Here is a 24,809-nt window from a genome sequence, read left to right on the forward strand (position 1 = left end):
TTCTCTACTCATGCGGGATACATCTTTCTCTCCATACTGCTGTGAGTACCCTCAGGAGCCATTTCTTCCCCATCTCACTCAACATCTTTATCATATTTGCTGTGACCTCATCTGAGCCTGCTTTTTTCCCCTGATTTATTTTCCTTTGTGCTGTTCTTTCTTCTATGGTGGGCTCCTTCTCTTCTTTCTTAGTAGGCTTTATCTGAGGCAGTACAGCTTCTGTGAGGTTCTGTTCATTCAGAAACTGCTGGAAATACTCCTTCCACCTGCCTTTGATGTCCTGTGGACTGGTGTGCAGATTGTTGCTCGCATCCCTTATGAAGGGTGTTTCATGACTATCTTCTTTATCTTTCTGTCTTTGCCTTGCAACCTGATAAATTTTCTTTTTTGCTGTCTAAGGAGTCACTTTCCAGAAGCTGGTAGTGTCTCTGATGACCTATTCCTTGCTATTTCTACTCCTCTCTTACTCCTCTCTTATACTCTGTTAGCCAGTCAGTATTCCTTCTTAGCTTGGTCTGTCTTTTCTATCTCCCACATTTTTCCTGCACTCCTCCTTTCTTCTGATGACTTCCTGGGCTTTTGCATTCTACCACCAGCTTTCCTTATGCACCTTATTTCCATACCTGGCTCAGCTGCATTTGTGTTTTGTAGTCTTCACACATGCTGTTTTGAGGCACTGCTGTTCTTATTCAGTTCCACCTATTTTTTCCTCCTCTTGAGGTGCTAGAGCCCTGACTAATTCCTTATGCTCTTGTGCTTTCTCTCTAGTCAATGTCCAGGTATTCAGCCTAGTCTCTGTTGACTGTAATAGCCTTCTCTGACCACTGCCTTTAGCTGATTGTGGCAACCATTGGTTTATGATGTTGGTCAACTGTTTCACTGACGATGGACTTTGCAGTCACTGATTTTTACCCCAGTTCTCTTCCTTTACTAGGAGGAAGGCTTCCTAAGTTGCATGTTGGCCACTGCTTTATGTGATCTTGTGACTGTCTCTCTCTAAACCATCATTGGCTACCATCATGCCATTTGCCAGATAGAAGTCTAGAATGGCTTCTACTACTTTATTCCTGTTTCCCCACCAACATGGAGCCAGGCAGTCTTCATACCCTGTTCTGTGTATCCCGATATGTGCATTTGAGTCACCCACTATCAACACCAATTAATTTTGCCCTGTTTTATGGAGTAGATCTTGTAACTGTGGTGAGAATGTATGCTTTTCTTCTATATCATAACCCTGCTGTGGGGCATAGGCTAAGATTATGAATACTGCCCTATCATTTCATTGATGTCTGATTGCCATGAGTCCATCACTTATTCTGATGACATCCCTCATTGATTTCTGAAGTTTCTCTGTCACCACAATTCCCACACCATTTCTAGTCTATCCTTCACTTGAGTGACAGAGTCCAGATCCCAAGCCAAGTGGCTGTGCTGTACTACCCTTCCATCTTGTCTCATGGATATGTACAATGTCCATCCTCCACCTTGCCATCATGTCAGTCACTTCCATACTGCACCCTGTTAGTGAACTAGACTGAGTGTACCAATTTTTAGCTCCTTTTTGGCAGGTTGATTGGTTTTATGTCCAGCTTTCACTGAACAGAGCTATCCCAGGTAACCCAAGCTGGGCACCTGGGCAAGCTGGGCAAATGTACATCAGCCAGCCAATATCTTATTGACCTAAAGCTGCTGGGCTTTATGATGGGCACACACACTGGCCAATAGGGCCACATAGACCCTTACCACCTTTAGCATGGATCCCTGGTGTAGGTCTGACTATGCTAGGTCCTCAACCCATTTATCATCGTCAAATACCCATGCTTATTTGACAAGGTAAAGTAAACATGACCAAATCACCTAGAGCCAATTTGTATTCCATCTAGTGGTTAGCCCTGACATGGCATGCAGTCTGTGATCCATGTCCTTATTCCTTGAGGATACAGAGCACAGCAGTTTATGTACAACGTTGTTGGTATGTAAAACTCTTCCCCCTATATGGCACCTTCAAGAGTCTGTTCTGTTACCCACAACTTCATTCTTGGAGGAGTTTTGAGTTAGAAACACTTAGCATGTTTTTGGGAGGTGGGAGAAACCCCACAAAGTCTCGGGGAGGATATGCAAATTGCATTCAAGAATTGGCTGGATGTCAGGATCTAACTTTGTAAATTGCGCATGCAAAGTGGAGACTTTAATCATTATGCCAACTGGTCTCTTAGTTAATCCAGATATTGCCATACATTTTGTTAATACTCAGCAACAAATCAAAGCGACCACCATGGCTACTGGCATAAACTTTTAATAAATGAAAAAAATATATCAGCAAGATAAACACTTTCATACAGTCAATGCTTCTTCATATCCACATGCAAAAACAAAATGCAGCGTCTTAATATATGAGCTAATGCATCGAGGAGCCAATGAATACAACATTAAACAAAGGCAATTAATTCAAACAAGAGCAGTTAATTCAATAGCGTAGCACTCTTTTCTTTAATGCTGGATTTAAAGGCATGTTAGCATTAATGCCTGGAGGTTTATCTGATTGTAATTTAGCAATCCATTTCATTTCAGCAACTTCTATTCAGTTAACTAGATCCCCACCTCTTATATTTTCTGACACTACTTGCACTACAGTAAAAGTAAAAGAGTGACCATTATTATTATATATATGTTTGGCCAATGCATTCAGCATATTTTCTTTTTTGATGTCACCTAAATGCTATAAAAGCTGCTCTTTTAGCATTCTATTACTTTTGCCTTTATAGAATGAAGTGCATGATTTACACTGTGCCAGATAAACTAGATTCCTTGTCCTGCAATATGCATATAAATCAAATAAAAATTTACGCCCTGAAGTAGGATGTATGAATACATTCTTGGAAGACATCATTTGACAGGCTTTGCAATTCCTACATGGATAAGTACCCAACCTATTTGATTTAAGGGAATGTTTTCGATTCATATTGCGACAAAGTTGCCTCTTAAGTGAAAGGTTATTTTTAAAAACAAACCTGGGTTTATGACCTATAACTTCACCAACTGTGTGAAAGAGCTTATCCTGCTGTTTTATTTTTTTCATTTATTAAAGGTTTATGCCAGTAGCCATGGTGGTCGCTTTGATTTGCTGCTGTATACTTCTGTTTTGGTTATCTCAGCATTCTTTGGTTGCTGTTTGCTTTATTTTTGCTTGCATTTTGTTAATACTAATCATTCTCTTCTGCCATGGATGGTAAAGCAGTTGATAAGTTTGAGGAAAAAAAGTGTAAGCTTCTGCAACCTTAATTTTTAAAATCTTGATTTGTCAGGCTGATATTTTAAAGTTTGTTCTGACTTATTGTGAATGTATGAGGAATAGGTACACTTCCTTCCTGTGGGCAAGATTCTGCTTTGTGTAGTTTACTTTCATTTCAGATGGCACAGTGGTGCAGTGGTAGCATTGTCGTCTCACAGCAAGAGGTTCTCTGGTTCAATTTTCAGCTGGTGTGCCTTCTGTGTGGAGTCTTCATGTCCTCCCTGCATTTGTGTGGGTTTCCTCTGGCTGCTCTGGTTTCCTCCCATGTTTCAAAGATGTACATCTGGAGTGTTTCTCCCCAAGCCTCTGCTGAAAATTGGCTTTGTTTCAAGTCAGACTTTCCCTGTAAACAAATGTTAAATAAATTTATCAGGTCACTACTCATTGCTTAAACTGTGTATATGACTCTCTAGATGCAACAACCACTGTTACCACTGGTACTGTGTTGAGGAGGTTTGCCAGACTGCATTCTGAAAACCTCCCGGAAGAGTTAAACAAATGAGAATTTAATTTCTGTTTTTGATTGTTTTTGATCCCCTGCTATTAAAGATGTGATGATAAATGGTAGCAGATACAGGGAATCTCTCAGATTTTTCAGTCATCCTTTTCTAAAATTTCCAAGGGATTTTTTAAACTCTTGTACAATTTTGGAAAAAAAAAATTAGCAGTCTCGGCACAATGCTGTTGAGCAGATGTTTAAAAAACATGGCCAGGAGGATGCAGACAGAAAGTAGGACCCACCCACAGAGCAAAGGACAGTCCAATAAGGCAGAATGACTACATAAGGGACCCTGCCCCCCCCCCCCCGACAGCCCCTTATCCCTTCCAGAAACTGAAACTCCATTTCTCTCTGGCAACAGGTTGTTTCAAACAAATGGTTTCTGAACCTGGTTCAGCAAGGTTACAGATGACATTGGGAAGAAATTCCTTCTTTCCAGGCAATTATTCCATACACACCAGACCAAACCCTTCTGTTTCCTCCTGCCCAACAGCCTACGTTATGTCAGTGATAATAGAAACATTTTCTTCTTCCCAGTTGGGAAAAGTGTTTTTTTCAAGAATGATTTTGGAGCCAAAGGGAAAAAATGCCTTTGCACCAGTTCTGGACCCTTCTCCCTTAAGCACTATGTGATAGAGCCCAAGTTAACAATGCTTTATTTCCTAAAACAGTATGTGATAGAGCCTAAGTTCATAATGCTTTAAATTCACAACCTGCTTCTCCTCATTCTTCACTTGAGTTTTTTGGCAACTTTAGATTTAAAGGGAGCGTAGCATCACATTCCTATTCATATAGATTTCAGTTGTTTCTTAAGGTTTTGTGTATCTAGATCACATTATTAGTTCTCTGCCTTAGTGTTTTGGCAATCCACTGCTCCAGGAGTGTTCACAAAGTGTCTAATTCCTGTTGTAGCCCATTGCAGTGTACATGATATCCCCATTTTCCATATTTAGATATCTTGCTTATCTTTGAGTCTTTTTAGAGATTCATGAGTCTCTCATGTAGTTGAAAGAGAGATCCTACAAAGGCTGAGATTCCAAGAGACTATATAAAGGTTTTTTTGACTCCCACACATGAGTGAGATCCTGGGATGTCTGCTACACACCTCAGTACAAAGCACTTTTCTTCCTTAGGAAAATTCGATTTTATGTTTGGATCTTTTTCAGGGTTTTGTACTCAGACTTTGGTCATTGTCAGAGAGCAAGTCAGGATTCTGGTTTTCATGGAATCAAGGATTGTAATGATACATCTTGCAAGACTCCACATGAGAAAGATGCAATGGTATTGGAAATCTGTCGGGTCCCAGCACCAACACCCATTATCTTTTCAGATTATAGTTGTGGAATTTGAAAGAAGAGAGATACTTCATGGAGACCTCAAATATCCCTGATTCCAGGCCTTCCCTTCTCCCCTCTTACTCTAAACCAGTCAGTCACCAAAGATGCATCTGACTTTGCTTGGGGAGCACTGTCAAGGGGAGAAAAAGTGCAAGGTATCTGGGACAACAAAGACACAAGCACATAAACACTAAAGAGATACTTTCCCTTATCAAGGTATTCAACTCCTGAATCACCTATTGTCTCCAGTACCACTTCAAGTTGTTACAGTCAATGCCACAGTGTTGTATATAAACTATAAAGGGGGAACCAGATCTTAACCCCTAAGCAGACAAACCACGTTAGCGTGGGATATAGCTTTACAGCACAATCTCATTCTACAATGCATCCTACATTCCATCAGAGCAAAACTGTGTGGCAAATACTTTAAGTACATCAGAGGCAGACCGTCAGAAATTGAAATAGATTGGGGTTCTCCCATAATCTGATCTGTCTGTGGGGAGTTCCTCAAGTAGGCAAAATTCTGTTCCAGGATTCCATGCAGGAAGTCCTCGAAGACAGGTGCCTTTTCTTTACCTTGGACAAGAATGTTCTGCATGCCTTTCCACCATTTCTACTGATATCCAGAGTTCTTCTAAAGATTCAGAAGACCCCCCCCCCTCAAGATTATTGTGGGAACTCCCTTCTAGCCCAGGCAGCCTTCGTTCTCCCTTCTTTTGAAATCAGCCAGGGGCAAATACCATTAATGTTCCTCACAGATGAGATCCACTCACACAAGAACAAGGATGTTTGATACATCCTGACCACAAACAACTTCAACTGATGGTCTGGATGACAGGGTCTTAATACATTTTAGGTACCTATTTACTGAGCATATGCAACAGATATTAATGGAGGCAAGAAAGCCTTCTACTACAAAAATCATATAAAACCAAATGGAAAAGGTTTTCTAATTGGTGCTAACAATATAATTGACAACCTTTCAGGGCTAGTGCTTCTATTTATTTGTTTTCAGTATTTTTCCTAGTTACTTTCCTATGGCCTGTCTTATTCCTCTGTCAAGGTTCACTTGTCTCCCAATAAACTGATGGAAAAACAAGCCCAAAGAAACTGAAACCAAACCGAAGCTTGTTGGGGAAATCCAAATGAAGGTCAGAAACTCGAACAAAGTGCTTTGTTCAGTACAAGAAATTCACTTGTCTACTTTTTCAGAATGTCTGCCCATGGATCCTCCTCTTTCAAGATGTTCTAATGTTAAAATGTTTTTAAAAGAGGTACTGCATGAGAGACCTCCAAGAAAAATAGTATCTTTTCCTTGGGATCTTAATTGTGTTTTAGAGAACCTAGCACTTGCTCCATTTGAACGAGCTCACCTGGCTAACTTGAGGTTTATAACATGGAAGACAGATGTTCTTCATCTCACATTGCTGCAGTCATAACCTGTGGGTAGTCCGCTGTCCTCGGTCGGCCCGAATACCAAAGTGTTAGGCTGGCGTCGGTCATGGTCGCTTAGATCTGACGTCAGTACGCCGTGGTACTAAAGTGCATGACTGACGTCATATCCTCAGTCTTTCTTGCCGCATGGTCCGAAGCAGAAGCAGCGTTTGCAAGTGCCGTTCGGCGTCCTGAATTTTTCGTATTCTGAGTTTCAGACCGAAGACCAAGTTGGGCTAAGTACCCCGTTGGGGAATATTTTTGTCTTTTCTTGCCTCAGTTAAATCCGGATGTCAGAAAAAGTGAATAATTGTATTTCTTGTGGGAAACAGATACCTCATAGGGATAACCACTCTCTCTGTATTCCTTGTTTGGGGCCTGAGCACGACGTAGTCGGGTGTCGCTTTTGTGCTAAATTTAATAAGTGCACCATTAAACGTAGGTTAGATTGTGCTAGGCTTGTCTTGATGGCGGTGTAATTACAATATGCCGTCGGATCCTCCGGCGCCGCTAAGAAGCGTAAAGAGAAATCGTTGAAATCCAAGCAGGATGAGTCGTCCGTTCCGGAAGCCGGTTCTTTAGAAACCACGGTGGAATCTGTGGATCCGGCCGAGGTTTCAGTTGAGTCTCAGGGGGAACCTTTAGTTTTGCAAGATGTGGCTTCTCAGGAGTCGGGTCAGGCTGAGGGGGCCTCTCAAGTTGCTGTGCTCCCTTCTTTGCATAAGATGGTTAGGCCTTCTCCCTCTGTCTCTAAGGTACCTTCAAAGGCCAGGCCTGGTTTGTCTTCCTCTGGTGTCAGTCCTAGTTCTGCAGGTTCTGTGCCTAAAAAACACATGCTTAAAATGGCAGAAGATTTGATTACCTTGATCAGAGGTTCTATGCCCCCTCCAGATAAAAGACCTAGGGTGGAGCCAGAGGTGGAAGGATTGGAACATTCTTCAGATTATTCAGAGTCTTCGGCTGAAGACATTCAGGATTTTCCCCCTTATTCTGATTCTGACGCAGAGGATTCTAGTCCTTCTGCTTCCCCTCCAGAGGATTTTTCTTTTTCAGAAACCCTGCATTCTATGAGGGAGCATTTTAAATGGGAAGGTCAGGATTTTATTCTCGCCTGTTTCTTGTACCAAAGAAAGGAAACACTTGGAGGCCAATTCTGGATCTGTCTATTCTCAACACATACCTGGACATTCCAAAATTCAAAATGTTGACTTTGCAACAACTTCTACCTATGCTAGGCAAAGATCACTGGATGGTAACTCTGGATCTCAAGGAGGCTTATCTTCATATTCCTATCAGGCCAAGCTGCAGGAGATTCCTGCGTTTTCGGGCTGGGACTTTACATTATCAGTTCTCTGCATTGCCCTTTGGCTTATCTACTGCGCCCAGGGTGTTCACAAAGGTTCTGGCTCCGGTGATAGCCTTCTCACGGTTAAGAGGAATACAAATTTATCCTTATTTGGACGATTGCCTGATTCTTGCTCAAGACAAAGACAAGCTACTTCACCATCTTCAGTATGTTATGGCAGTGTTAAGGTGCCTAGGGTATTCTGTGAACGAAATAAAGTCCAGTCTAGTACCCTCTCAGGACATGTGCTTTCTGGGTGTGAGACTGAATACAGCCTCTCAGATGGCGTTTTTGACCCCGGACAAGCAAAGAAATCTTACCCTTTACTTCCAACAATTGTCTCTCCTGTCCAGGCTGACTGCAAGGACAGTCCTTCAAGCCTTGGGGTTCATGGCATCTTGTATTCTGGTGCTTCCCAATGCCAAACTGCATATGAGGAAGTTACAGTGGTATCTCAAAAGTGTATGGACTCAACACTGCCACGATTTGGACACTGTCATTCAGATAATACCTTGCATTCAGAAGGAATTTTTGTGGTGGGCTCAGGAATGTCACCTAAACAAGGGACTCTCTGTGACCCAACCAGAGGCGAGTCAGATCTTAACGACAGATGCCTCGGACAAGGCTTGGGGAGCACACCTCAATGGAAAATGGGTTCAAGACACGTGGCCTGCCAGACTTCAACATTTGCATATCAACATGAAGGAGATGTTAGCAGTCCAATTTGCATTGACGGCCTTCAAGGATCTACTTCACCTAGGACAAGTGTTGATTCAAACAGACAACACAACTGTCATGTGGTACATCAACAAGCAAGGGGGAACCCATTCGTACCCACTTTGCAGACAAGCTATGATTTTGTGGGAGACTGCTCTCAGTTTGCACCTCACTCTTCAGGCAAGGTTTCTGCCAGGAGCACAGAACTCCTTAGCGGATGTTTTGAGCAGACAGATGGTTGATCCCCACGAGTGGAAATTGGATCCTCATGTATTTCGACAGTTGACAGTGTTTTGGGGGACTCCAGACATAGATCTGTTCGCTTCTCCACTAAATTTCCAGCTGCCAAAGTTTTGCACAAAGATGTTTCATCCAAAAGCTTGGAAAGTGGATGCCCTTTCATTCAGTTGGAACAATCTTCACGTCTATGCCTTTCCTCCTCTGCCTCTCCTTCCCAAGGTGCTCTTGAAGGTCAGACAGGATAAGCCCTCCATGATTCTTATAGCTCCAGATTGGCCACATCAGCACTGGTACCCTCTGCTGAGGAGTTTAGTACGGGAGCCTCCTTGGCCTTTGCCAGCAAGTCCACACCTTTTGTCCCAGGCAGGCAATCATTTCATCAATGTCAAGATACAGTCCCTGCATCTGGCAGCCTGGCATATTCTGTTCTAGACCCTGGAGGGTCGCAGCTTCCTCAACAAGTTTTGAATGTTATTTTGGAGGCCAGACGGCCTAGTACAAGGAAGGTTTATGCTGATAAATGGAGGAGATTTTTCCTTTGGAGCAAAGCAAAGTGCTTTGATGTTTCAGTACCTAATTTGAGTGTTTCACTTCAGTATCTTACAGAATTACTAGACAAAGGTTTGTCTTTCTCCTCTGTAAAAGTTCATGCTGCAGCCATTTCTGCTCACTATGACTGTGACCCACCTTTATTCTCTCATCCTTTGTTCAAGCAATTTCTTAGAGGGGCAAAGAACATAACACCCCCACGTAGAGCTCCTACTCCTTCCTGGGATCTCAATTTTGTGTTGGAGAAACTCACTTTATCTCCTTTTGAACCTGCAGCTACAGCTGAGTTGAAGTTTTGTCTTGGAAGACAGCTTTTTGTTGGCCATTACGTCTGCTAGAAGGGTATCTGAATTACAGGCTCTAATGGCAGTTGAACCCTTCCTAATTTTCATAAGGACAGGGTCTCTTTGCGTACTAACCCTACTTTCATGCCTAAAGTGGTCTCAAATGTGGCCTTGAACCAGTCTATTCATTTGCCTACTTTTTATGCTGATCCCCAAAATAAAGGGAAAAGATTTTGCACTCTTTGGATATTCACAGGCAGTTGCGTTATTATTTGAGCAGAACTAAAGGGTTCAGACAGTCTCAACAGTTGTTTGTTTCTTTTGCTTTGGGTTCTCAGGAAACCTGTTTCTAAACAAACTATTTCTAAGTGGATTGGTCATTGTATTGCTTTTGTTATTCTCATCATGGTAAGGAGATTCCGGCTGGAATCAGACCTCATTCCACTAGGGCCACTGCCACTTCTACTGCTTTTCTGAGGGGTGTAGCTACTAAAGATATTTTGGAGGCAGCTACTTGGAGTTCAGTGCACACTTTTTCTAAACATTATCATCTCCCTCTTTATTCAAAATCTAGGGCTGGGTTTGCCACTGCAGTTTTGCAGGGCATGTTAGCAGCTCCCAATGCTTTATGATTTTGCCAACCTCCCTTTACCTTTGCTTTGGGATTCTACCCACAGGTTATGACTGCAGCAATGTGAGATGAAGAACATAGTACAGTTTTGTACCTACCATAAATGTAGATGTTCGAAGTTCCACATTGCTGCAGTCCCTCCCTCCTTCCCCACTGTAGTTTGGGGTGGTTGTGTGGTTTGGGTTGTAAATATTGTTTGTACATGGATGGTTGGATGTTTTCCTGTTTTTTGGCTATGGCCTTTCTTTTTAGGGCCTCCTGACATCTGGGGCAAGAAAGACTGAGGATATGACGTCGGTCATGCGCTTTAGTACCACGGCGTACTGACGTCAGATCTAAGCGACCATGACCGACGCCAGCCTAACACTTTGGTATTCGGGCCGACCGAGGACAGCGGACTACCCACAGGTTATGACTGCAGCAATGTGGATCTTCGAACATCTACATTTATGGTAGGTACAAAACTGTACTTTTTACTCGTTGCTCTGACCTCTGCAAGAAGAATATCGGATTTGCAAAATCTTATGGCAGGTCAGCCTTATCTCATTTTCCACAAAGACAGAGTTTATTTTAGTACTAATTCTCTTATATGCCTAAAGTGGCATCATTTACTTTAAGCCGAACTATCCATTTCCCTGTGCTTTCCTTCCGTTTCACTGTTGCAGTATTCATTAAAATAGGGATCCCCTGCTAAGGGTGAGCCTACAGCCTGCCAGTATACCAAAGCTTTTAGGATGCTTCAAGGTATGCCACACATCATGCGTATGCTTCTTGCTTAGCATAGGGCATAAAGATGATGTCTGGATGTACCATCCGCAGAACTTCTTTGCTTCCAGTCCAAATGCCATCTGTTGACTGTCAGTCTGAATGCCTGTTCCATTGCTGGTTTACCAAGCCATTGCAGATAAGGGCCCCATTGGGGTTTTTTGTATCTTATCTTTCTTTCTAATTTTTGTTGCTTGTGGAGTTTCATGTCATCCATCATCATCATCATCAACCCCCTTTTTCACCATTTTCTACATGGGGTAGGGGTATCGTGTTAATTGCTGCCACATCTCTCGATTCAGTGCCACACTCCTACCTTCTTCATCGCTCATGCCTGACTACCGCAGATCTTCTTTCATACAATCTATTCACCTCTTTGCTGGAAGTCCTCATTTCCTCTTAACTTCCTGTCTGTCCCAAATCTTCTTCACCAGATTGTCTCCTGCTTTTCTGCACACGTGTCTGAACCACTGTAAGCTGTTCTCTTTGATCTTTTCGGCAATTGAAGCTACTCTTTTGATTCTGCTATTATGCCCTTATTTCTTTATCTTTCCCATAGTGTGCATTCTACCACCCTTCTTAGGCATTTTATTTTCATCACCTCTAGCCTCTTCATCTGCTCTGCTTTCACTGCCCAGGTTTCTGTACCATACAGTAATACTGGTTGCACCACTGTCTTATATACCATACTTTTCAGCTTCTTTGGTACTTTTCTGTCATAGACTACACCTGAGACTCTATGCCAGTTGGCAGCAGCCCCTCTGATTCTAGCTTTGACCTCTTCACTCAGACCTCCCTTTTCCTCAACCACCCATCCCAGATACTTGAAACTGTTTACCTGTTCCACTATCTTCCCTTCTATCTCAGTTCTCAGCTTCTTCTGGTCTTCCCAATTTGCTGCCATTACCACTGTCTTATCTATGCTTAGTTTCATCCCATGTGCCTTAAGTTTTGCATTCCATTCTCCTATCCTTTGCAGAAATTCTTGCTCAGAGTCTGCCTGTAATGCCACATTGTCTGCATACAGTAGCTTTGTTGATCTGTCCACTCCAACCAGTTTGCTAATGTAGTCCAGCACCAGTATGAACAACAGTGGGCTCAGTGCTGAACCCTAGTGTACACCCACTCCCACTGGGAACCCCTCTGTGAGGCCGAACACTATTTGTACTTGAGTCAGTGGGACATTGTGTATAGCCTACACTAATTCTACTAATGTTTCTGGGACTTTGAACAACTACAGTACTACCCAGATCAGCTTTCATGGGACCTTGTCATATGCTTTCTCCAAGTCCTAGGAATGTCCAGTTGGACTCTTTCCTCATCTTTAGTTTCTACTATCTGTCTCACTGCAGACAATGGGTCAGTTTTGCTGGATCCTGATCTGAATCCGAACTGCTCATCTCCCATCTTACATTCTACTACTTGCATTCATGCCATCCAAGAAGGGTAAATGCCAGTGTGGGAGACAAATTCCACATAAAGCCCATCATTAGCAGTGCTTGTTTTGCCTTGGTGCTTCCCATGACCATACGTCATGCTTAATCGGTTAGGCCTTTGTTCCTAAGACCCTCCTTAGGAGGCTTTCTATGTTGAGAATCAAAAGTCTTAAACTTTTAGCTAAAGATACAATGAAAGGAACACAAGGGGCAGCCTTATGTGAAGAAGAAGACCAAGAAGTCTATGCCTGATTCTTTTGCTGTTCAGCCTCCACTTGGACGTCTCTCCCAAGGTGAGTGAAAGCCTGGTGGTTTGCCTGGCTTCATCATTTGATTCTTCAGCTGTGACTGTTTTGGAAGCCGGTGGGGATCTGGACTTAGGCACATCTGTTGAGGCTTTGCAGATCTCTGCATCAGATGTTCAGGTGGAACCAGGGCTGATTATTTCTATGGGGCCTAGGGGTGTTCCTCAAAATTTAGTCAGAGAATTCCTTACTACCATTATTGAATGCTGTTTGGGGTCTGAGCCTGATAGAGTTCATAAGGTGGATGTCCTGTCCCCTTAAAATAAAATAAAAAAAAAAACAGAAAATTAAACCTATTTCTCTGGTCCCTAAAGACCCACAGAGTGAATGACAAAATTTCACTCGGGTTGTTTAATGCTTTGGCTTTAAAACCTCCTCAGGATGTTTCTCCTTGGTCCGCTACCCCCCTTAAAAGACCCAGAGAACAAAATTCCTCTGAGGAGGAGGCAGATTCCCTTGCCTACTCCTCTCAGATTCCCTCTCCTTTAGACTATGGGTCTGAGGAAGAGGAATTTACTAGTCCTGATATTCCTTTTGAGGAAATTTCTTTCATGAACGCCATCTCTAGAATGATGTTCTTTTTTAAATGGGATTGTGCTCAGGATTCTGAGGTACAGAAAAGGTATTATGAGCTCCTGCAGATGGATTCTCCAAGAACTTCTGCTGTCCCTCCAGTTTTGGCTGCCTTGTTGGATGCCTTTTCTCATTCTTCTAAGGTTCCTGACTCCCAGCCCCTCCCCCAAGAAACCTGATAAATTTTATAGGGTGCCTGAAGACTGTAAATTTCTTTATAAGTGCCCTTCTGCTGACCCCTCAACGGTGTCTGTGGCTTCTGATCAGCCATGTCAATTTCCACCTTCTCCTAAGTTGCTGCTGTATGATAAAGATAGCCAAACCATGGAAAGGTTAGGTAAAAAGGTTTATACCTCTGCTTCTTTAGCTTTTAGGGCGGTCAGTTGTACTCATATGTCCAGGTACATGTTCGCTCTTCTTTCCTGGGCCTGTCAGGTAATTTTTGATCTTACAGACTCTGAAGGGAAGACTTATGCTCTTTCCATGTTAGCGACTTCCTCCCAGGTGGCTCATCATTCCACCAGTTGTAGTTATGATGCAGCAGATGCTTCTTTTGGGCTGCTGCTTTTGGGTCAGTGATGAGGAGATATTCTTGGCTTCAGCAACTTCAACCTTTGCCTGATGATATTAAGGCTAAGTTGAAGGCTGCTCCTCCGAATGATTAATAAACACTTCTTTGACAGTGCTGCTGATGCTTTAAGTCTCTTCAGGATAAGGGGAAGGCTTTACAGGAACATAAATGTGGATTTGTTTCTCCTTTCCCTAAGTTTCAGAGAAATCACCCTAATAAGCCATCCTTTGTTTGAATGCAATTTTGCCCTCCTCCAAGAGCAAGAAAGGTGGGAAGCTGGCCCCTCATGCTAAAGCTACTCAGACTTCTGTGCCCCAGAAGACTACTTTTCTTGAGAAACCAGGTGATGTTTGACTATCCAATTCTTCACAGCCACATTCTTTTTTTTCTCCTGTCACTATCTCTCCCTGTTTGGTTAAAGATTACTTAGGACTCCTGGGTTCTGTCCATTATCCACCAAGGGTATTTCATGGTCTGGAAATCTGTTTCCCCTTTTATAGGAATTCCTCAGCCCCCTCAGGAACAGCTGTCCTTTCCAGGGGTGCTTCAGGATCTCATCACTCAGGGTACTATTCAAGAAGTTCCACTTTCCAAAAGATGGAGGGGTTTTTACTCCAGAATGTTCCTAGTATCCAGGAAAGAGGGTACTTGGAGACTAGTTTTAGACCTCTTTCATCCAAACACATTTAAAGGTTCCATCTTTTTGAATGCTCCTTCAGACTTTGTTCCATCTTTTACTTCCTCAGGTTTACATGGTGTCTCTGGATCTCAAGGATGTGGGTCTATATTAGAACATCAAAGTTTCAAAACTTCGAATGTTCTAATATCGACCCCTATTCAGTAAAAGCTGAAAACATCGAACATACAGAACAACAATTTTTTTCCTAGGGAAAAAATTTGCTGTTCCAAAACACATACACACAACACAAGCACACCAAACAAACAGCAGTCCACACACATACACCCAAAATCTTACACCTAACCCTACACTAAACTATACACACACCACTAACTATCCACTTACCTTAACCCAAACCCTAACCCTAAGGTCCGTCACTATAGCACACTCACCTCACCCGCGCCCTAACCCTAACTCACCTACCCTGCCCTAACCCTCACGTCCACACAATCACAAACTTACCTGACCTGCGCCCTAACTCACCTAACCTGCCCTAACCCTCACGTCCAGACAATCGCAGACATACGTAACCCGCGCTCTACCTAACCCGCCCTAACCCTCATGTCCACACAATCCCACACATACCTAACCCGCACCCTAACCCTAACTAACCTAACCAGCACTCAATCGCACACTTACCTGAACCCGACCCATAACTTTCCACCACAACGCTGAAAATACCGAAGCAACAGAAATGGACAACCAAATTCTTTCCCTAGGAAAAAATTTGGTTTTCTGTTGCTTTGATATTTTCAGGTTTCGCTGAATAGGGGTCGATATTAGAACATTTTAAGTTCTGAAACTTCGATGTTCTAATATAGACCCAGGATGCTTATCTCCATATTTCAATTCACCTCCTTTTCAGGAAGTTTTTATGCTTCTCTGTTGCTTCCTGGCATTTTCAGTTCTCTGCACTGCCCCTTGGCCTTTCTACTGCCCCAAGAGTATTATCCAAATGCCTCACTCCTGTGATTACTTTTTGCATGCTAAGGGGATCCAAGTCTTTGTCTACTTAGACAGCCTCCTGTTTCAGGCATCCTCTCCAAAGACTTTAATGCAAAATCTTCATTTTGCTACTTCCCTTCTACAATCCCCACCTGTCCATATTGCAGCTAATACTGTGAGTGATAGGATTTTGATTCCACATACACACCTTTTTTCTGAGGATGTGCTTAGGGTTCTGCAGGAGGCTAGGAAATCCTACTTATCCAAATGGAAGAGGTTATCTGTTTGGTGTCTGGTAACCTGGATCCACTTTCTGTGGATGTTCCTGTACTTCTCTTTTACCTGTGTGAATTGCTCAGTGCTGGCTTGGCTTATTCTTCTCTTAAGGCCCGCTTACCAGATATTTCTTCTTGTCTACTTTTATTACCTCCTTTAGCTTCTAAATTTGAAGCTAAACAATTCCTTGAAGGTGTCCTTCATATTAGGCCTCACAGGAAGCCTGTTCCTCCTCCCTGAGATCTTAATTTTGGTTTAGAAAAAATTGACCCAGTCTCCTTTTGAGCCTGCAGCCTCAGCTTCCTTGCAACTTTGCTCTTGAAAGACCGTACTTTTTTGATGTTTCATAAGGACAGGGTGTCTCTTCGTACTAATCCTTCTTTATGCCCAAGGATATGAATGCATTGTCACTTAGTCAGTCTATTCATTTGCTCATTTTTCCCTTCTCCACAATCTGCCAGTGAGAAGGTGCTGCACAACTTGGATGTGCACAGACAACTCAGATTTTATTTGGATGACTAAGACTTTTTGTAAATCTGATCAGCTCTTTGTGGCAAGAGCCTTTGCCAGTATCCGGAATCCCAAGGGTGACAGGTGCAGGCCATCTCTGGAAAAGCAGCGTGGTCTGTTGATCATGTCATCCCAGGCAGACAGATACTGGATTCCCTTAGAATGATACCATAAGCTTAGCCAATTGTTGAAGTCAATAATTTTGTCCTTGTACTGTGGTATCATTCTGGGCGATGGCAGGATGCGACTCAGGGCTAGGGTCATACCTGCCTGGGCTACATGATCGGAGAGCTCCTCCATGTCTCTTTTCATGTAGTCCAGGGAGGTACATCTCAGGTTGTTCACACCAACATGGCCAATGACAGAGTCATATTTGTACTTGTTGTGGAGTGACCTTAGTGCATGGGTTATGTGGCGGATCCTGGCACCCAACAGGCAGCTGACAGTAACCTTCTCTTTGTTTAGCCTGGTGAGTGAGACATCAGTGTGCCTGACTATAGAGTCACCTATGACTAGTGTGTTGGGTACGTTGTTTTGCCTTATGGGCTATGGCTGAGTGGCACACTGAGTCTGTGGGCTATGTTTCATTTGGGTAGTGTTGGGAGGGTGGAGGTTGATTGCGTTTCTGCTTTGGAGGTCTCTGTTGCTTGAGCAGATTTTTATTGAGAGCCTCCGTGAATGTTTTTGTGTTTCTATGTGTGGATTTTGGTGGTGTAGATTTAGTGGGACTATGTGATGAGTGTGGTGTGGTGCAAGTGTTTACCTCCTCCTCTTGACTGTGAAGTTCAGTCTTGGATGGAGAAAGCTTTACCTCCAGTTTGGCTAGATAAGTGCATCTCTCACAGGTTGTGCTGTTGGGTGGTAGGAGGAGAGGGTTGTCTGTGTACATGATGCAATTTCTACATTGCCCCAAGATGCCCAGATTCATCAGATAGACAGGAGAGAACACTGGGAGCTGACCCTTGGACATGCCTGAATAAAAAACTATTTTCCTCTAGATAAGTGAGGAAAGTGAGTACAAGAGCTGTTTTTCTCTAAGCAAGTGAGGACAAGTGCTGAGCACAAATAAGCAAATTCAAGTGCTAAAACCAAGAATCTGTATCTAATGTAGACTAGTTACAGGAAAGAAACAAGTGCAAATGCGGCTTTTAAATCAGAAAGTTGAGAGAGATGGAAAAATTGCCCAAACAGCCAATAACTACAATTTCTGGGCCAGAAACCACTCCTTATGTGGTAGACAGGTTACCTAGTGCTTACCACTCCCACTGATAAGCTAGAATGCTTCCCTCCAACACAGAAAAGCTTGGGGGGCTCAGGATCTTACAAACAGTCATGGATAGGATATAGCAAATCTGTATCTGAACTAGACTAGTTAAAGGAAGGAGGAACAAGTGCAAATGTGGAATCAGGAAGTTCAGAGAGGTGCAAAAACTGACCAAACAGCCAATAACTACAAGTTCTGGGCCAGAAACCACTCTGTATGTGGTAGATAGGTTACCTAGTGCTTACCACTCAAACTGATAAGCTAGCAGGCTTCCCTCCAACACTTACAGGCTTGGGGGGGGGGGCTCAGAAGCTTACAAACAGTCCTGGATATAGCAAATCTGTATCTCGACTAGACTAGTTACAGGAAAGGCAGCAAACAAGTGTAATTTTTTGCTACAGTTAAGCAGAACACAGGGAGATTCTAGCAACGTTTTTTTTTTTTTTTTTTTTGTAAAGGAAAGGGAGAAGGGAGAAGCAGAAGGTTAGGAAACTAAGTGGGTTGGCCTTCTCAAATGTCCTCTTTGTATTAGGTAGAATGAGCTAATGACACTAGACTGACAGGAGTGTCCCAGCTCAAATTTACAGTAGGGGCAGGCAACTGCAAAGCCACCAACTATAAGAAGAAGACACCAACAGGAAAGGGAGGGTGGGGAACAGCTCACAATATTCAATGAAAGAAATAACAGAATTGCAGACAGAAACACTATGTTCACTGAACAAATAAATATAAAAATAAAATGCAAAACTACCTTTACCACTGCAAGTTTGTACTTATCCCAGATTGTAATGCAGTTGATTGTAGGTATAAAGCAGCCAGCCAAACAGCTATTGCTGAAATGATTTCAAAGATATATGACTAACACTTATAACCATAGATTAAACCTCTAGGCTAAGAGTTAACACTGAATATGAATGAAGTGGAACAACAGTAAACCCCACTACTTTGCAGAGAGAGAGCTCACAATATTCAATGAAAGAAATAACAGAATTGCAGACAGAAACACTATATTCATTGAACAAATAAATATAAAAATAAAATGCAATACTACAACACTGCAAGTTTGTAGTTATCCCAGCTTGTAACTGGATATTAATTCTATTTTTGAGGCAGCCACCTTGACTTCTGTGCATCCCTTTACCAAGGACTGCAAGTTGGATGGAATTTCCTGAGCTAGAGCAGGTTCTGCTAGAGCCATCCTTTATGGTTTCCTAGAGACCTCTGTGGGTCCTTCCTCCTCCCTCTCTTCTTCCTGAGCTTTGGCATCTCCTTATTGTAATGAATACTGCAACAGTGAAATGTAAGGGCATAGTACAGTTGTGTTAAATTGTACTATAATGGTAGATGTCCTTCTCTTCACTGTTGCAGTATTTACTCCCTGCCTCTGCCCCCACCAGTCCACCCACCAGTCCACTTCTGTTTTGAATGTACTGGCTACCTCTATATTCTTTGGACTGGCGTTCCTACTGGAGCTTTATGTTCTGAGTATATGTTTGGACATCACCTTTATGCCCTACACTATGCAGGGAACATGTGTGTGATGTATGCATACCTTAAAGCAACCTAAAGGCTTTGGTATGCTGGCTAGTTGTTGGGCCGCACTTGGCAGGGGTTCCCTATTGTAATGAATACTTCAACAGTGAAGTTGAGGACATCTACCATTATGGTAAGATTTTACACAACTGTACTTTCTTCCCTGAATCCCAATGTGAGGAAGAAAGCAGATTTCATACTTTGGATGTCCACAGACAACTCTGGTACTATCTTGACAGAACAAAATCTCTCTGAATGTCCAATCCATTCTTTCCTTCTTGTGAAGGAAATAAGAGGAGGCAACCTGTGTCCAAGCATACTATTTCTAATGGTTGTCTCAGGCTGTTACCTTTTGTCCTTCCCACCACAGCAAAACTATTTCAGGCAGGGTCAAGGCACACGCTGCCAGGGCTTTGACTTCTTTTGTGTTTTGTTGCGAAGGTTTAGACGCTGAGTATTTTAGAAGAAGCAGCTTATTCCTCTTTACTTATTTTACAAACCATTTACAAGCTAGATTCCTTATCCAGGTCTAAGTTGGGATTTAGTAGGACCATTCTTCAGGGGATCCTGGATTCTTCCTCTTCCACCTCCCAGTTGTTCTAAAGTTATGGTTATCTGCCCATATAGCTTATGCTACTGCAGCAGTAATCAATATGAAGAACATGGGTACAGTTCTGTAAGTTATTTTGCCATAACAATAAATGTTCCAATGATCACTGCAGCAGTTGCTTTCTCTCTCTTCATCCCTTTTGTTTTTGAAGGTAATTTTTATTCCCGGGCATGAAGTTTTTTTTGTTCCTAGCATCGTCCTTTGGCATGAAATGTCTGAAGGCCTTGGCACCATAACGTGTCTTTCAGTCAGCTCAACTTGAGCTGTTCTAATGGTTTGGGTGCGTGCAGCTTTGGAAGCTGGCCAGCTGTAATATCCTTAGCTGGATGTAACCCATGTTGTGTAGCCTGTTGCAGCAGTGATCACTTGAGCATCTACTGTTATGGTGAGCTGACTTCACTTTTCTACTCTACTGACTACTATACTCCATCAACAAGAACACACTGGTGTTTCTATGGTCACTGATTTTCTACATTTCCTCTGATTCATAAAGTGATATAGAACACCTTGCAGGCCAGGATAAAGTTAACTCTGATGGCCAGGATAAAATTAACTCTGATAACACTCATCTGCACAAGACAAACCTGGTTCCCAGTATTCTAGCTGACATGGTTTGCACCTAACCCACTACCTTCTAGTGCACTACCATCCAAAAGGAATCTGATCCTTTACCCCACAGGGGAAGCATCATCACAGCCTACATGTCCTGAAATTCCCAGCTTGGCTACTTTTAGAGCATAGCTTTGATAGTTGTCTTTCACGGAGAAGGTTATACACATCCTCATATCCTTCCAAGAGTTTGCTGCATGAAATACATATGCTGACAAATCATCATCATCATCTCTTACATGTTTGTAGCACTGTATTTCTATTGTTGCTGTGTGTGACAATGCTTTTTGCTGCAGGATAACATCACTCATCTATCAAACTGTGTCTTCTGGCTCTTAGTAGTTTTTACATGGAACAGAATAAAACTTTCTTTGCATCTTTGGTGGTTTGCAAAGCACTCCTTAATGACATTTTCCTTTGGAGATCTCATGTACATAACTCAGTCCCTGCATAGAATCATGATTCTTGTTCAGTAAGCTTATACCCTTCCATTTCTTCATCCATTTTCAACAACAGAATTAATATAACTTTCCTGGAAGACATTAAACTTTGTCCTGTGACCTCGGCCAAGAAGATATGAAAGTTGAAAACCTTGTTGGTTCAGCCTTCACATTACATTTTTCATACGGAACACGTGTCCATATGTAATAGTTCTTGTTTACATCAAAGCGGCTTCAGAATCTTGGAATCAGACTGTTCCCTCCATTGCTGTTCTACACATGCTACTAGAAACAAGATGAATTCCTTCTATATCATATGACTATTCCATGACAGCTCATATTCTATGTAGATCACATCCATTCAGTCCTTAGGGATGATTTAGTCAAGAAAAAAGAGTCACAGGTGACCAAATCCTGTTTCTACATTGTCAAATTGTATGTATTACTGTTATACTGGACATGGCAATGCAGCTTCCTAGTTAACTATCCAGTGAGAACCCACCACTCATAATAATTATTGAAACATTTTTTCTATGTGAAAAAAAACACAAAGGAATGTTGAGTTGGCACTGGGAGTAGCACTGGGCTTGTATAACAATACTCTAGGCACTCAACCTGAGGGAAAAGGCAAAACACCACTGAGTGTAAAAAATCATTTTGGTGATGGTAGTTATCAGCCACAATGACTTTATATAGGTTCATAGGTTCATAGGTTTATACTAGGCTATCTGCCCTAAGGCATTTACACCTTATATGAAAAAATATAGGTTCATAGGTCATAATTCTTTTGTATTCCTGTCAAAGTTAGCCTTCTTGTCAGAAGGTCGTTTGACACAGCTTTCAACCAGTCAGGGACAAATTCAGAAATAATCAGGGACAATCAAGGACACTTTTAAAATAATTGTACTATTACTTGAGACATTGACAGACTGAGAATGAGAATTTATATACATTTTCTGAAGTGAAGTAAGTCCATAAATAATGACTATAATTACAGTTGTAAAGTGTACTTCAACTTTTCTACAAAAGTCACCAGTTTTTGGAAGGATCAAGATGCACAGAATTAAAATCTGAGTCAAAACCAGGTACTCTTGAGAGGTATTCCACTTAAAGTTGTGTGTACAACTGCCAGTTTTTAACAATGCTTTGGTTGATGATATTAGTGCTGTACCTGTGCTACCTAAAATGTAATTGCTTATTTTAAATTTGACCTAATGTTTTTATTGTTTTCTACCTTTTAGGGCTATGGTAATAATTGCATTGTTTCTGTAAGGGCTTCACCCATATGTATTAATTACACAACTACAAAAATCTGTCCTTTTGTTACTTGTCGGATATGAACGTTTTGTGTACTTACTGTAATGCTAGACCTGTTAGAATCATTTTATCTGTGTTTACCTACACTGTCTTTGTATATTGGACTACCAACTACATAGATTATGATGTAGCATTCTGCTAGCTTAGTTGATTTTTCATTATTTGTGATCATGAATTGATGGAGAGATAGACATGGGTCAGTGAGAGGCATGACACTGTTTGCAGAGAGAAGACATAGAAGCCTGGGAAGGATTAACCAGCAGAGCAGAAGTGAAGCTGGGGCATTGGTTGTTTGAGTTACTGAACTCTTTCCTTTTCTGGCAGATTCAGAATTATGGCATGCTGCCATATTTTGTTTAATTCATAATTATATCTAAGTTTTATAACAATTTGTACTTCTATCAGATACACTGCATTCACTCTTACATATTTCTAAGTGACAATGATGGTGTAGAACCATCCATTTGTCTTTGGTAAACACTGATGTGTCTTAAGAGTATGGATATTATTCGGTCACTGGCAATGTTATGGTTAAGGGAACTATATAAAAACCTATCTGATTTCTTCCTACTTTGTCTGGTTAACATTTATGTAATGCATTATAAAGCTAACCTGTTTTCCAAATTGTTGTATTTTTCACTTAATTAAAATATACTTCTGTTACCATTTATAGGAATAGCTAACTGTTCATTTTATTTTTTGTGAAGCAGTGGTTATCTCTTCCAAATCACATTGCTGCAATATATGGTTGGTCAACATCTGATACAAAAATCAGCAATGTTGTATGACGATATAGTGGATGTAATCATATTTTCACCTTTCTCTGACTCTTCCGGGATATATCTGATCTTATTTCAAAATTTTATTCTGTCCCTAATCAGATTGTTGTGTTCTAAAGTTAGACTTATTCTTCAGAAAATGCATATTAATAGATGACATCTTATGTAATCAATTTTATAAGGAAAAAAGTATTGTCAGTTTGGTGCTTTTTACATTGCTCTTTTTGGCTTAGTTCCTGATTCAGAATAAGAGGTGGAGAGCTAATATTCACACGTTTCTGAAATAGTACGGCAATGGCAGGATGTATTCAGTATCTCATGGTATTAAAATTCCCTTAATCCTGTATTTTAGGACAAGAAGACTTTTTGACATATTTCCTTTGCTGAAGACTAACAAATCTAAATTAAGAAACTAAAAAGAGTACCTAATGTAACATTCCAAATTGATACCCCTACTTTTATCTTTGCAGGTGAGAAGTTAGAAGAGTTTCTTAGGTCACTGAACAGTAGCAAGCCACTCTACTTGGGCCAGACTGGACTGGGAACAACAGAGGAACTGGGCAAATTAGCACTGGAGCCTGGGGAGAATTTTTGCATGGGAGGACCAGGAATGATATTTAGTCGGGAAGTACTGCGAAGGATGGTACCGCACATAGGAGAGTGTCTTCGAGAGATGTATACCACCCATGAAGATGTGGAAGTGGGCAGATGTGTTAGAAGGTTTGGTGGTACACAGTGTGTCTGGTCATATGAGGTAAGGAAAAAGAAACCTTTGCTGTAAAGCATGTTTATATATATTTTTTTATTTAGTGATTCCTGCATGACATTTTCCGAAATAATGTGTTGTGCTTCTGGAAAAAGCTTACGTTAAAAGTGTGTACTAAGTCAAGGTGAGTTAGAGAGCATTTGAATGCATGTGTATCTTGTATCTTTTACTCACGAGATAGAGACAGCAAAATGAAGAGCTGGAATGTTTTATAAACTTTCATTAGTGTGACATTTCACATTGAGACCAGCTTTTATCACTAATTTAGATGAGCAATTTACACATACTTAGCTGCTAACAGATGAATAAAGCAGGTATGAGAATACTATCTACATAATTGATCAATGAAATAATAAATTACTTACTAAATAAAGAGACTTTCATTTGCACTGGTAAAATTAATGCTGCACATGTGGTATATTATTCTGGAAGTAGTTGTCTAGGATTTGTAGCACCAATGCTACACAGACAAATCCATATTTAGAGAGTTCAGTTACACTGACATATTTGACAAAGTAAAAGCTGTGTGTACTGTACACTCAGAAACAAAAGCATGAATGGAAATACTTTTTGACTTGCTAGTTTTCTCAAACAAATAGATTTCTCAGTTTTGAAATTGTACTCCTTTTGAGATGTAGAGTACAACAGATGTACTGTTTCAAACAGTCAAAGATCTTTCTTTATTTACTATATGTTATGCTTCATAACAGATCTTGAAGCATCATTTAAAAATAGATTTGCCAGAAATCTGCCAGAGTGAGCTGAAAAGAGAGATTCTTTATATAATTCCCTTAACTCACAAGGTATGCTTCCCTTATCTGGTATATGCTTTGAAAAATTAATTCATGAATGCCCTTCAAAATATGTAACATTTAAGGACAGAACAAAAAGATGCTTCTGTAATTAATATCCATTGTTATGTTTAATTAATTATAACCATTGTTTAACAGTGACATATTTGTAACAAACCAATTACATTTTATGAGTTGTATAACAAAGCATAAAATACATGGGTCCCTAGTGCAATTCTAAAGATTGTAATTGCAACCCAGAGAATTGCAACACTGCTGTCTGTAAATTAGGAGACTATATAGATAAAATCC

At 41.3% G+C, this 24,809-nt stretch overlaps 1 protein-coding gene across 1 annotated transcript in view; it reads left to right on the forward strand.

Moving 5' to 3' along the window:
• The window catches only part of LOC122792735 (chondroitin sulfate synthase 3-like), a 211,691-nt gene extending 187,970 nt beyond the window's left edge, over positions 1–23,721 (forward strand). Inside the window, exon 2 of the mRNA XM_044060316.1 lies at positions 23,411–23,721. Coding sequence (XP_043916251.1) covers positions 23,411–23,721 — 311 coding nt within the window. The remainder of the gene's footprint in view (positions 1–23,410) is intronic.
• The last annotated feature ends 1,088 nt before the right edge of the window (positions 23,722–24,809 follow it).

This window comes from Protopterus annectens, chromosome 2.part0 (genome assembly GCF_019279795.1).
Source record: "Protopterus annectens isolate FY-2018-M chromosome 2.part0, PAN1.0, whole genome shotgun sequence".
NCBI lineage: Eukaryota > Metazoa > Chordata > Ceratodontiformes > Protopteridae > Protopterus > Protopterus annectens.